The sequence below is a fragment of the Gossypium raimondii genome, chromosome 1 (assembly GCF_025698545.1).
Source record: "Gossypium raimondii isolate GPD5lz chromosome 1, ASM2569854v1, whole genome shotgun sequence".
NCBI lineage: Eukaryota > Viridiplantae > Streptophyta > Magnoliopsida > Malvales > Malvaceae > Gossypium > Gossypium raimondii.
Genome location: NC_068565.1, coordinates 33,719,621 through 33,733,596, shown reverse-complemented (window position 1 = coordinate 33,733,596; position 13,976 = coordinate 33,719,621). Strand labels below are relative to the sequence as shown.

The 13,976-nt window shown below is 35.3% G+C and overlaps 2 protein-coding genes across 4 annotated transcripts; one reads left to right on the top strand and one right to left on the bottom strand.

Moving 5' to 3' along the window:
* Positions 1–231: 231 nt before the first annotated feature.
* Positions 232–5,621, bottom strand: LOC105785646 (ubiquitin-conjugating enzyme E2 variant 1A). Its single transcript, XM_012611761.2, has 5 exons — positions 5,186–5,621; positions 2,617–2,756; positions 958–1,083; positions 765–891; positions 232–575 (listed from the first exon to the last, which is right to left on the bottom strand). Exons 1-5 carry the CDS (start codon positions 5,211–5,213, stop codon positions 517–519), a joined length of 480 nt encoding a protein of 159 aa, XP_012467215.1. The 5' UTR covers positions 5,214–5,621; the 3' UTR covers positions 232–516.
* A 176-nt stretch (positions 5,622–5,797) lies between these two features.
* On the top strand, positions 5,798–12,407 carry LOC128042404 (uncharacterized). Of its 3 annotated transcripts, none has more exons than XM_052633339.1 (4): positions 5,798–6,060; positions 10,198–10,910; positions 10,988–11,073; positions 11,182–12,407. In XM_052633339.1, the coding sequence occupies exons 2-4, from the start codon at positions 10,839–10,841 to the stop codon at positions 11,399–11,401; spliced, it is 378 nt and encodes a 125-aa protein (XP_052489299.1). In that variant the 5' UTR covers positions 5,798–6,060; positions 10,198–10,838; the 3' UTR covers positions 11,402–12,407. The 3 variants fall into 3 exon arrangements, with proteins under 3 accessions (XP_052489299.1, XP_052489301.1, XP_052489303.1); XM_052633341.1 differs by lacking the exon at positions 5,798–6,060 and adding an exon at positions 9,992–10,106; XM_052633343.1 differs by lacking the exon at positions 5,798–6,060 and adding an exon at positions 10,012–10,106 and having other exon boundaries at positions 10,262–10,910.
* The last annotated feature ends 1,569 nt before the right edge of the window (positions 12,408–13,976 follow it).

Genomic DNA, 13,976 nt, shown 5'->3' with positions numbered 1-13,976 from the left:
AAGAAAATATTGTACGTAAAAAGCATAGGAGGCAAGGAGGATTATTGAAAAATAGTGATGGTATGTTAATCTTCAACAATTTGATTAATTTTGAAACTAGTGTTTAAAGTTTGCATAATGTTTTCATGGCGAAACCATAATTTTTGTTTTTTTTTTTTTTATCAAAATGGTATTACGCATATACAATCAAATTGTGTATGATATAAATTCCATGACAAAAGAGAAAGCAAATACAAGGAATACAACAATTTTCTCAAACTGGTAAAGAATCCAATTCATGCTCTTCGGTTACGTTCTAAATTACATCAAATGGGAACGAAAAACAAGGAAATAAGAGAGAAGGAAACGCACTCACCAACTAAGATTAGATTTTAGCATAGCTCATAAAGTTTTTGAATGTCATCGGTTAAGTTTCAATTTATTTTGCCACCATTGGAATTTGGTGCTAAGCCGGTTGCCGGAATTACTATATTTTTTTTATATACATTATGTTCATATATATAACTCTGGTGGACTTCAAAAGATGCAACACTTCAGTGGTAAGCCCTTTTGATCGAGCCTTGCCTCCTCATTGCCTGGTAAAATATTATCACCATTTAAATTTTTACGTAACATGCATCAAAGAGAGAATATTTATGCACTGAAGAATTAAATATATCACAAATAATAGCATTAGTTGATCTATATGCAAATCGCCATAATCTACCAATCCAATACAACCAACATTTCTCCATGAAAATAAAGAGATTATAGGATCTACACACCTTCAGGAGGCTGAGCAAGCTTCCTGTTTTGTGGAGACATCATTTCTTTCTTCAACTGAGTCAATATATCCTCCATTGTATACTCCCTCTGCCAATTAGCAAGCATGGGGAAAAGGCTAGGTTCAACCTGGCAATTTTAGCAGCTTTAAGTACATATTGTGACATAAAAGGTCCTGAGAATAATATCACCTACCACTCCAGTTTCCTGATTGACACAGGTCATGTTTATCCGGGCTTGAAACCTCACACTAGGTGGATTATCTGGATAATCCTTGCCACAGAACAGTTTCAACTGATATATGCATCCTTCGTGAACAGTCTGACATGCAAAAAAAATAAGCAAAACTTAACTCACTTGCTTCATGGTTTGGCAAGCAACGATAACTTCATTTAAGTTGCGAGTATGCAATTATGCAAAGGACAGAATAACAAGGTTCATCTTATAGTGCATACAGACCTAAAATGGTACTCTCCATAAGATTGTCCAATATAACCCATGTAGGATAACTCAATCAAACCATATCCATCCTCCAATAAAAACCTAATGACCTAGATCTAATCCTATCCTTTGCACCAAACTAGACCTAAATGAATTACCTAGAATTGAGACTGTTTTAAGAGTGAGCAGGAATTTCATGAAGCAGCAATAACGATGACATTTTTGGGGGACAAATATGAAATGATGATGACATATAGCATGATTAATTCATGACGAACAGAGTAATTTCTAATTGGTGGTGAATTTCAATAAAAACGTATGACATTCTCAAAATGAAGAATTTTAATAGAGTTCTTATTTTAGTTGAAAGCTGTGACATCGTTAAATAGGATCAGTATATAATTTTTCAGAAGCTGAAGTTTATTTTAAATGTTTAAAGCTGCAGCTAGAGTGAGTTGCAGGAAGGATTACGATCATAAAGCTTGTATGTTAAACTTCTAGGTGAAACAGTTATAAGGAAGCTCAATGCATTTGCAGGTAATTGGTTAAATTTTCAGACACAGATTGGAATAAAGCAGGTAAATTTTGTGATAAAATAGGGATTAATAACCCTCAAGTTTGGACAGTAGAAAGTAGAAACTCATTAATCAACTTTCACTGGAAAGTACCTTCTTCGTGTATATATATATATAATCGTAAATGTTAATAACAAGCTATAATGCCACCTATCAGTCAGTCGGTCAGTCAGTCAGTCAATTGCACCCTACCCTGTGGTGCAAAAAGAATGGTTAAACCACCTACCAAGTCTCTGTACTATAAGTTATTGAAAGAGTAAATTAGTCTCTCTACTATAAAAGTGAGCAATTTAGTCCCTGTACATTTAAGTTTGCAGCATTTCTAAAAACATGACAACGACTAAATTGCTCACTTTTTTTTCCACATTACTTTAAAGCACAAGTCAGCATCTTTTAACTTTCAACCTTACCACCATTTACAATTTTGCATATTTGCTACAAAATTAAAATTGCAAGAACTAAATCGCTCTCTTTTATAGTAGGACTAAGTTGCTCTTCAGCCAATAGTACAGGGACCCACCAGGTAGTTTAACTAAAATCAGTAAAGCAGCCTTCCAACTCTGGCTACAGCCTAATTTGCCTCGAGCGTTACATCTTTTCATGTTTTCAGCATCCACACAAGTTTTTGGTTTTTTTTAATAAAAACATTGTCTAGTTCTCACTAGTAATTAGTCAATCATCTGGAATGTCTCAAGGATTGCACCAAGTTGTGAAAATGTGCTTAGCTACAGGTACATGTCAACTTCTAAGTTGGGCTCAGACTCATCATTGCACCTCTCCACTAAAGTTCAGAAAGAAGTGCACCGACTGCCATACAGAGAGAGTGAGAGAGACTCACGTTTGGAGGGCCAATAATAGTCCCAGTCCATGACTGCATGTATATATCATCAGCATCGTCCATCCCATAGCTAACAGTTCCATCTCCAATTCCCTTTTCACCCCTCTCAAGCTCTTCTAGCAATCTGAAACTCCTGGGTACTGCAAAAATCAGATATTTTTTCCTTAGGTCATGATTGACACAAATCACACGTGAAGTTTGTATGAAGTCCATCCCAAATGCAGCATCCAAAAATATTAAAAACAAAAGTTTCTTCAATAAAAAAAGGTAAAGCCTAAGACAAAAATGAAATGCTTGCATGTTGTGTCAAATAATGCAAAACAGCCAATACAATCCCAGAAACAACCAAAATCCTGATAGCATACAATAGCATATGCCACGATTAATCACTCATGAACAATGAATGAGCACAAAAACCAGATATAAAAACAGAACTACCACTTTCCCTCATAAATAGCATATGTTTGGCTCCATTTTTCAAAGACATTTGTCCAATACTGTCATTCAATCAACGGCAGTTTTTTTACTGTAAGGTCAGCAGTTGAAGGAATATCCACCCAACATTCAAGTTGGTTTCACAAAAGAGATTGCACCCAAAGCCTTCCAAAATCAAATGCCACTGCACAGCTTTAAGTGTCTGTAAGGCATTGATACCAAGAAAGTTCACTTCTCAATAACCAAGAGGTGATCATCAATGGCCAAAGGGTATGCCATGAGATGGCTCAAAAAAAAAGAAGGATTTGATTTGAGAACCATAGAAGGAAACTTTTAAGGCCAGAAAAAGTGGTCAAGGAAGTTTCCTCAATTCATTGACAGCAGTCTTAGTTTTCCCTAGGAATAAAATCAAACATCTCTATTTTAGATTAAACATCTTTTGACAGTAACCTCCATCAAGCATCACTCACCAAATAAACAGAAAAAAAATCAAGTCATCTGCTGATGGCATAAAATCATTCTCACATGTACCAAAAAATGTTACTTTTCCACATCCTTGGTTTTGATTCAATATACATGCCTGCATGCAAATGGTCTTCAGACCTAAAAAGCTATGAAGTCGAGCAAGAAATTATGGGTATCCCAGATAAATAAAAAAGTCATCTACCCTAATACTAACCGGAAAGCGTCATCCAATCTGATTGTCATAACATCTTTTACTTGGTTGAAGTTGAAGCCTAATGCAAAAGGATTGGCTAGTTTAATTGGGATTATTATATGCATTTATTTTCCATACACTGTATACTCGACCACACAAACTAGCATCCTGATTTGCACTTATTTCATTTGTTCATTCATTGCATGCTTGACCAGAATTTCATCAATCAATTAGAAAGCAGATACAACTAGTCCTGAAACATACAGTTGCATTTCATCAACACAAACCAGAGATTAGGAAATCACAGGTTTCAAGGACAGAAAAAGTGTATAAGAAACTTTCTGATCCGCTTTGTGTCTCTTGTCTTGATTATCCATCACATGCTCACCAAGATGAGTTCTCGAAGCCTCAAGGTCAGCAGTCATGATTTGGACAACCATTGACTCAAGGATATTATGATGGATTCTACAGGTCGTTGTCTTCTTTCAGCTTAAACAAATCATTGCCATTCCATTACAAGCTAAACCTGATACCTTTATTTTGAATGTTCAATTAAGATTGCTAGCACTCCATTTACAGTTGCATATGCGTCCCATGTCACAAGTGCTATTAATTAATCTCAACAGATCCCTTCAGAAGTGGATCAATGGTCTTGACATGTGAAATGAGTCAAAAAAAAGTAACTTCAGAGCTAGCACAGCCCATGCATCATAGTCAAACGGCCATTTTAGCATTATTTATAGTTTTCATGGGCTACAAGCCCTAGGCATGGAAAAAATTTAGAAGAGATGGATACCATTTTAAAGGTTATTTCTTCTTCTTTCTGAATGTAGCCAGTCAGCATTAATATTCTTTACTTGAAACAAGGTACATTAAACAAATGTTGCCAGATGTAATTAGTAATAATATAATGCAATGGCTCCGTTACACTTAAAGGTATAAATAATTAAACTCAAAAGAGTACCTCAGAACAGAAAGTGAAAAGGAAAACCGATTAAAAATAACAGAACTACCTTAATGCAAATTCGAATAAGGGCTTTATCCATTACCAGTCCAATACCAAGGAAAAGGACAAGAACTCAAAGAAATAGAAAAACTGGCTTCCTTCATTTATTCCTACAATATCAGATTTACCAAATGCAAGGCTACAAATTCATAATCATAAATATCCCTATTATTAAAGCCCAAACTGAAACCGGGAATTAAACCCATTAATATTATAAAAATCTTGAAAATCCACTCTCAAGCATATGAAAACAAGTACTTTAGACTAAACAAAAGAACACCAATATCAAAACTAAACCCTATTTTGTACCAAATCCAAGGAATATCACACCCAAAATACACGAGATGCATATACTTTCGAAGCTCCATCAACAACGGAATGATAACAAAATTTCACGTATAACAAATAAAAATGGGAGCTTTGAGTAACAAAAACGACAAATCTGGGGCTTTGAAAATAAAAAAACTTACCAACAACACATGATCCTTCTGAACCCATTTCTTCTTTCAATCGTTTCAATTCAAAGGGAGAAAAAAAGAACAAACAGTTATGGTTTCTTTGATTCAAACGAGAGAACCAAACCCCAACCCAAAAAAAGAAAAGAAAGAAAGATGTAGAAGGAGAAATGTTAAAAGAGAAAGTTTGGAATCTAAAATAAAAAAAAATCAACAACCACTGTTCAAAACTGACGATGAGTGGTCCACGACTGCTGTTTATCGTGGTCAGGCAAGGCAAGGTTGTTAGGAGAAAGCAATTAAATATAAAAAGTAGAAGCCTTTTCTTATTTACAATGAATAAAAATTATTTAATTATCTGTAACTCTGTTATTTTTTATTTTCTGTTTAATAAAAAAATTAAATAGTAAATGTAATTATAAAATGATGATTTAGATTTAGATTGTGTTTGATAAATTGCAAAAAGTTAAATGATAAATTTTTATTATTAAATTTTATAAGTGTGGAATATATATTAAAAAATTATTTGACATTATACTTTAAAGGAATTGAAGTTTATAACCCTAGTTTGAAAAGAACTAAGCAACAGCAAAATAACAAAAGAATAGCAAATAAACAATAAATTAAACAAAGTGGAAATAAAAGTGGTCCGTTGGCTTTCTTAGGACCTTAACCGTCCCCAGATTGCAACCCAGTTGATCAGAGGGGACCCTCTTCTCACTCTTCCAAAATTTCACCCTTCCGTTTCCTTTTTCCTCTCAAAAGATCTATCGCCTTTCCTCGGAGTGGACCCTTTTGGCCATTTCTTGAGTTAGTTAACCTCGTTGGCCGTCCGATCTTCTATCCTCCTCCATTTTTCCCACCGCGAACTCCGGCACTTCCCCTACCAGGTAAGCTTGCTCCCTTCGTTTTAATCCTTCCGTTGCTAAAACATGCGCTTGGTCGTTCCTCTCCCTTGTTGTGTGGGAGAACAAACAGGTATGGAAATCATCTTTTAACAATTTTACATCTTCAATGAAAGCACTTATATATAATAGGCTATATTTTGTTTTCTTTAATTTTTGCCATTATATTTTGAAATTGTGTAAATTTGCCATTCAATTATTAATGTGATTGAATTTTACCAATTAACTTTGAATTTTTTTTAAAAATTTCCATCAAACTTTGATTTTTAGTTAAAATTTATCACTTAATGACTTGAAAAATTCAACTTTAACTACTAATCAAAAGTTTTTAAAATTCATACTTTTATATATTATAGATAGATAAGTCATAAATATTTAATTTAATCAAGTTACATATTCAACTTTAACTACTAATAAATTAAGTCATTTATACTAACATTGTAACACCCTCGACCCAATTTGATTGGTTGAATCCGGGTCTTAGGTATTATCACGTTAATACAAATAAAAACTCAATCTACTTTTACAAATTACAATCAATTATGTTACTTAATTACAAAATTTCTAATTTGAATAGATAAACATGTACAAGAAGTAAATATAATTACAACACGTGGTAATTAAAATACAACAATATTTAATTTGAAACTCTAATACAATAAAGATGCCCTAAGTAGGGACTTCTAAGTAATACTTCAGTCCTGGAACACGTCGCCAATCTTGCTCTGTATGCACAATAACCCGATATGTCACTTCTTGGCATAGTCCTAACATCGTCCCTCTCGACGCAGACTTACATCATCTCTCTTGTAACATAACACACAGATAAGTTTATAAGAATTTAGTGAGGAAAACATCATTTACATGAGTCATATTTGCACATTGCAATTGATAGTTTAGATAAACGATCCTATCATCTTTAAACTTTCAACTTTGTCTCTGATGAATACTTCCTCAAGTTTTGTTTCCATATTTAGATATCATACGTTACTCTGAAATCACTTCCTCTTATCGAAGTATTCAATACATCATTTAGTTCTTTCAATCAAAACAATCATAAATCTTTATTCATTTTCTTTTCAGAGATCAATACAATCAGTAATAACATTACGCTTGCAAACTTACTTCTAAGCCATCAAATCATCACAATTTAAAAGAACGTGTGCACAGACGACATATACCTCTTTCGAACATACAAATTTTACATTTTTATTTTTAGACGAGTCATAGCCTTATGTAACTCTTTTTTACTGTATTAACCATAGAGACATGAAACCTTTCTGATCTTATTGATTTCACTTAAGAGTCATGTTGAATGCGCCTAATCGATTTATTATAGAACCTGCCATAAGAACATTCTTTTTGGTATGTCACTGAGAACTTTATTTTGACGTATCATAAGGACATTTCTTTCAGAGTTCGTCACAAATGATACTTTTTCATATTGCGCTACAAAGGCGTTCCTTTCATATTACGCTACAAAGGCATTCGTTTAGGGTTCACCGTGAGGGCATTTTCTTTCCTGATGTGTTTGTGATATGAATTTGCCTAGACTCACATTTCGTGAGATTTGCTTATCATTATCCTGGGACACGCAGAAAAAATGAATTGGGCTATAATCATCCTTTAGTCCCTTACAAAGGGTGCCATGACCATGGACTTTCCATTCAAGGTTCTTATTTAAAATCCCGGCAGACCCTTTTGAATATCACCACGGTGAACAGACACAAACTCTTCATGCCCTTCTATAGTTTAAGCCTAACATTTTATTTCACCGACATATAACACATACATTCTTGACTTATAATACATATTCCAGGCATACATATAACCATACCTTAGCACTACATTATTTAATCACCATTCATCATGTAAGAGGCCCAATTTGCCCGGGGCCAGACAAAAACCAAACAAAAATAAATAACAACTGTCCTACTCCATTTACCACATATGTAGCCCAATATGCATTAAACCTAAAAGCCCAATTTACAAACCCAAACACTAAAAACCCTAGACGGCCCAAGTGGCCCATTATCTTAACATTTTTAGAAAAAAAACCTAACCCTAGCCACTCTTTTTAGCTACTGTCGCTGTATCTTTCCCACATGTGCCTCCGTACCGCCACGTCAACCTCCGTACACAGCTGGCGTACGACCCTTGTACCTGTAAAACAAACACGTAAACACAGAGGCAAAGAAACGAGCATTGTATTTTCTTTTTTCTTTTCGGCTATAAAAGCCACAAAACAATGATGTATTTTTTTTACGAAGCAATCAAAAATAGAAGAAAAGAGAAATCTTTTAAAGGTGGTCTTTTTATTTTTTTTTCTTTTCATTTTGTTTTATTTATTTATTTTTATTTTTTAAAGAGAACAAACGAAAACAGTAAAAAATGGGGGAAGATTTTACTTTTTTTTTTATTTTGCACTGTCGTGGAGGCCGAGGTTCCTCGTTTTCGATGAAAAATGACATTTTTTGGGCCCAGGGAGTCGAAAAGCTAAAAAATGACCTTTTTTCAATTTTTCGGCCACCGTGGAAGGCAGCGCCGTCGCCGGCGATCGGCGAATTCTAAAAAGAGGGGAGAGAGTTTGAAAGGTTTTTAAAGTTTCTTTTTTTTTTTAAACAAGGAGTTAAATGATTTTTTTCCAAAAAAATTGATTTAATTAGGCATCCAAAACGACGCCGTTTTGGGCAGGCCTCTTAGGCACCAAAACGACATCGTTTTGAGGCCGGACCTGCACACTGACCTGACCCGCAAGGAAGATTCGCGTGTTTTTGATAATTGGGTTATTTACCCTTTCGGTCCTTCCGCCTTTTTGGGTTGTTTTAATTTAGTCCTATTGACACTTTTTATTTATAAATTTTGCCCTGGATTTTTTAACTGTTTTCAATTTAGTCCCGCGTCCGTGTCCCAAGAATTGGGATAATTTCATATTTGGTCCCTGTCCTTCCTTCGCGCGTTTATTTTAACCTTTGTTTTTGTTTTATTGGTTTTTTCTAATTTTTAATCTATACCCTGAATTTTAATTTGATTTCAATCTCGTCCTCATCCATTTAATTAATTTATTTATTTTAAAAAAATGCTCTTTTATCATCATTTATTTTTAGTTTTTATATATATTATTTATTTTAAGTTGCTTTACATATTATTTATTTAAATTTCTTTTATATATTATTTATTGTAAATTATTATATATATATCTTTCAAATTTTATATATATATTTTTAAAATGTTTTATATGTTATTTTTATATTATTTATTTTAAATTGTTTTATTGTTATTTATTTTAGTTATTTATATTTTGTTTATTTGAAACTTTTTATTATTTATTTTGAATTGTTCTTATAAATCATTTATTTTAAACTATTATTTACTTTAAATTTTTTATATATTATTTTGTTTCGTTTTCTTTGATTGTTAATATTGGTATTAAAAATGATGTGTTGTGTAATTAGGGCAATTTACACAAAAATGTCTTTTTTTTTAATTACCGAAATGGGCCCGATATTTAATTATTTACCAGAATGGGCCATTTTCCGGCAAATCGCGTCCACGTCAGCACGATGTCAGCGGACGCCAGCAAGTCGCGGCCTTGCGCGATTTGTTGCCACGTCAACAAAGCGCGCTGACGTGGCTGCGACTTGCCCTGCTCGTGAACAGTGCAACGGTTAAATTTTTAACCGTTGCCCCCCCAACGGTCAAAAAAAAAACTATAAATACCCCCCACCCTTTTTTTTCACAAACTAATCCTTTCTCAAATTTCCTTTAAATTTCCTCTCAATTTTCTTTCAAATTCCTTCCAAATTTCTCTCAAATCCATATTTAATTTTAATTTGCTCTCAAGTTCCTCTTAAATTTCTCTTAACTCCTTTTTTAAATAATTTTAAAATTTTTGTTTTAAATGTTTTTGAACCTTAAAATTTCTAAATTTCTCTTAAATTTTTTAAATAATTTTAAAAATTTTGTTTTAAATGGCCGGAGAATTGACTTGTCTTAATAAACATCACATATCGGTGGAACAAATGAAAATGGTAAGTGTTAAATTTAATTTCTAAATATTATTTAAGATTTTTTTATTTATGTATTTTTAGATAATTATTAATTTATTATTTGTTATAAAAGTCTTTAGATCGAGTATTAAAATGCAATATCCGGAATATGCATGGTCATCCATCATCGTTGGTAGAGAACTACCTGCGGGAAGCGGGTTTTTGGCACGTGGCGACGGTAGGCCGGGGATGTAAGGTGGACCCGAAACTAATCAGTGCGTTGATCGAGAGGTGGAGACCCGAGACGCACACATTCCATCTTCCATGTGGAGAGTGCACTATTACTCTAGAAGATGTCAGTCTGCAATTGGGATTGCCGGTGGACGTGTACCCAGTCACCGGGTCTGCCCAATCTAGCGATTGAGGGGTGGTGTGCTACGAGCTTTTGGGCGCTATTTCAGAGAAAATGGAGGGAGGTAAGATCGAGATGGGCTGGGTACGTGACACATTCCCTGATCTGGATGAAGATTCAACCGAAATTGAAAGAATCCGATATGCTCGGGAATACATTCTTCAATTAATTGGAGGTTATATGATGCCCGACACGTCATGGAGCTGCGTACAACTAAGATGGCTGCTGAAACTCATTGATTTTAGAGGAGCTGGTGAATTGAGTTGAGGGTCTGCCGTCTTGGCAACGTTATATCGGGAGATGTACGGGGCGACGCGACCGAGGAGAGTAAAAATCAAAGGTTGCCTGTCACTACTGCAGTCATGGGAACGGTTTCGCTTTCCATTTCTACGTCCTCGAGTGGACCACCCATATACATTCTCACTCATAACGAGGTAAATTTTAGATTAGATTTTACAATTATTATGTAGATTTTTAAAAATAAAAGTATGCTAAAAATTTATTTAATTAGGTGGGAACCATCCGGCAAGTCATGCTCGATTACCTACCTCTCTTGAAGATATACGACTTCTATTGGACCAACGGTCGGAAGCACAAGTAAGTATTAAATAAAATAGATATTTCCATACATTTGCTAGTCGGTTGATATTTAGTATTTAGTATTTGGTATTATGTATATAACTAATATTTATATCATGTTCATAGAGTTTCAATGGACACCATACTGGGATCCGACAATTCAGGTAGTAATTCCGGAAGAGTTCTTACAAAATCCACAAGCTTGGCACGTGAAAGTCGTGTTGATCAACTACGCAACCGTGGAGTTTATTTGATCAATCCACAAGTTTATTTGATTCAACCGTGGAGCCGCACCAGTCAAAAAGAGTGCTACGACAGTTTGGATGTAGACAACCGATTCCCGTAGATCCTGAGGTGTTTGACGATCAACAAAAAGTGGGCCTTCGGTAATTGAATACGGATTGACCGAGATACTGGTCCGAGTACATGAAAATGTGGGAAGATCGGTATGAATATATACCTACTCGGGAACCAATCATCGTTCCGGAGTTAGCGTGCGTTCCAGAATACATGCCATGGTTTAGGATCCATGGTAAGCCGTATTTACTGATGGCAGAGGAGAGGCAGTGGTAAATACGTGTCGAAAGGGAAAGGCGCGGGCCTCTAAATCCAAGACGACAAGACGACGAAGGTAGCCCCTCAACGAGGCCCAGACATTCATCTGGCTCATCATCAGCGGCCATGCAATCACCAGGCCCAACGAGAGTACCGACACAGTCACCCGACGCAGCAGTTCAACCGATGATACCCACCTAACCGCCTTTTCAGATGATGTCAGGTGCATTTCCTAGCCCTTATATGTATCATAACCCTTATATGTATCCTTTTTCGAGTCCTATGGCAGGTTAGAGTCAAATGTCCGGTTCAGCTTCATTTCCTGTTATGTCGAGTTGACTAGGCCAGTGGCGTACGAAGGATCTCAAGTGGGGCTGTCGGGGAGCTCTCCTTTTTACCAATCCCCACCAACGTATGGGTTTCAAACACCATTGCTGTTTGTGATGCAAATACCTCCACATACACTATTCTTTGAAGGTGGATCATCGTCCCAAGTTTGACAACTAGATACCGTACCGGAAGAACCAGAATTCCCGCCGGAGGAACAACTACCGCCGGAAGCTAGAGAAATGAGGAATCCAGTGCATAATCGTCGACGGCCACCATGTGGCACTGAATCCCCCGGGCATAGACATTGATTGCCGTATTTAAATTTATTTGTACAAATATTTTGAATATTTTGATATTATTTTATGTAATAAAATAAAAAAAATTTGAGTTATTTTGATATTATTTGATGTAATAAAATAGAAGTTTATTTGATGTAATAAAATAGAAATTTTTGAGTTATTTTGATATTATTTGATGTAATAAAATAGAAGTTTATTTGATGTAATAAAATAGAATTTTTTTGAGTTATTTTGATATTATTTGATGTAATAAAATAGAAGTTTATTTGATGTAATAAAATAGAGATTATACGATCACGCAACAGGTGTGGTAGATCTGGAAACTCTAACGTATCATCTGCAGACAGATCGACATTATGCATGTGGGTTAGAGGTGAGTATGTTCTGAATCGTGGATTTTCTTCTTCATCTAAACTCCTTTCAGCATCTTCAGGTTCTGTTGGAATAGGTTCCGGTTCAGAAAATAAGCCAACTTCTGCACCATCCGGCCCAGGCTCTCGAGGTGGATCCACATCGGAGTCATCTTCTAACCCACAATCATCTGTAGCGTACAAGGTCCCCTCACCGGTTGACGTCGTAGGGAGTACATCATCCCTTCTTCTGGGCATTTGATAACGTCTCCAATTGGATGTAGATTGCCACCCACTAGAACTTGATGCCATTCCCCAGTACGTATTTCCAGCATCAAACATCGAGCCACCGACGTACATGTCCCATCCACCGACAGAGTGTCTTGCAGGGGATGTGCATTCGACGCCGCTACCAAACATGGGCTGTTTCGTATTTTGTAACCCGCTAACCAAGTTTCAGCCAGAGGTCGTGTATACATCTCGAACACCGATCGCAAGTACATCATTTGGCGATGTAAATTGTACATATAACTCAATATAAGGTGTTCCACTAGCAAAATGAGTCTGCACCATTGCCTCCAAGCTACGAGCACCTTTTATGTCGAACGAGTCATATGTCACCAGATCAAAAGAAGAACAAAATTGATACGTGATAGACAGAACTTTCATTGGCGTCGTTCCGAAAATTTTACGCTAATTCTTTTACGAAGTTTGGTTAAAAACCAGTCGCACCGTATTCTCCGACAAAAAAACAACACCATTCTCGGTGTGGCAAACCTCACCATCGTAGTAAATAATAGCACTAATACGTTCACTCATATTTGAAACTCTAACCACTACACCAAAACAGACTTTTAGCGGCGCTTTTTAGGCCTCTAGCGGCGCTTACCAAAGTGCCGGAAAAAACGCCGCTAAAAACTGCGTCGCTAACTTTAACGGCGTTTTTTTTCTAAAAACGCCACTAATACCAGGACCTTTAGCGGCGCTTTTCCCACAAACGCCGCTAAAGACCAGGACCTTTAGCGGCGCTTTCCCTAAAAACGCCGCTAAAGAACAAGACCTTTAGCGACGCTTTTTCCACAAACGCCACTAAAGCTCATGACCTTTAGCGGCACCTCTATTAAAAACGCCGCTATAACATTAACTTTTAGCGACGCTTTTTCACAAACGCCACTAAAAGCATAACTTTTTATAAAAAATTAATTAAATAATATTTATTTCTATAATAAATATTTTATTTTATTTTATTTTTGAAATTTAAACTTTAAACTATATAATTTTAAGGATAAAAAATTAATTAAATTAAATTTTCTATTAAAATTTTAACTTTAAAGGTAAATATAAAAATTAATGAATTTAAATTTAGAATTAAAATATTATGTTTAAA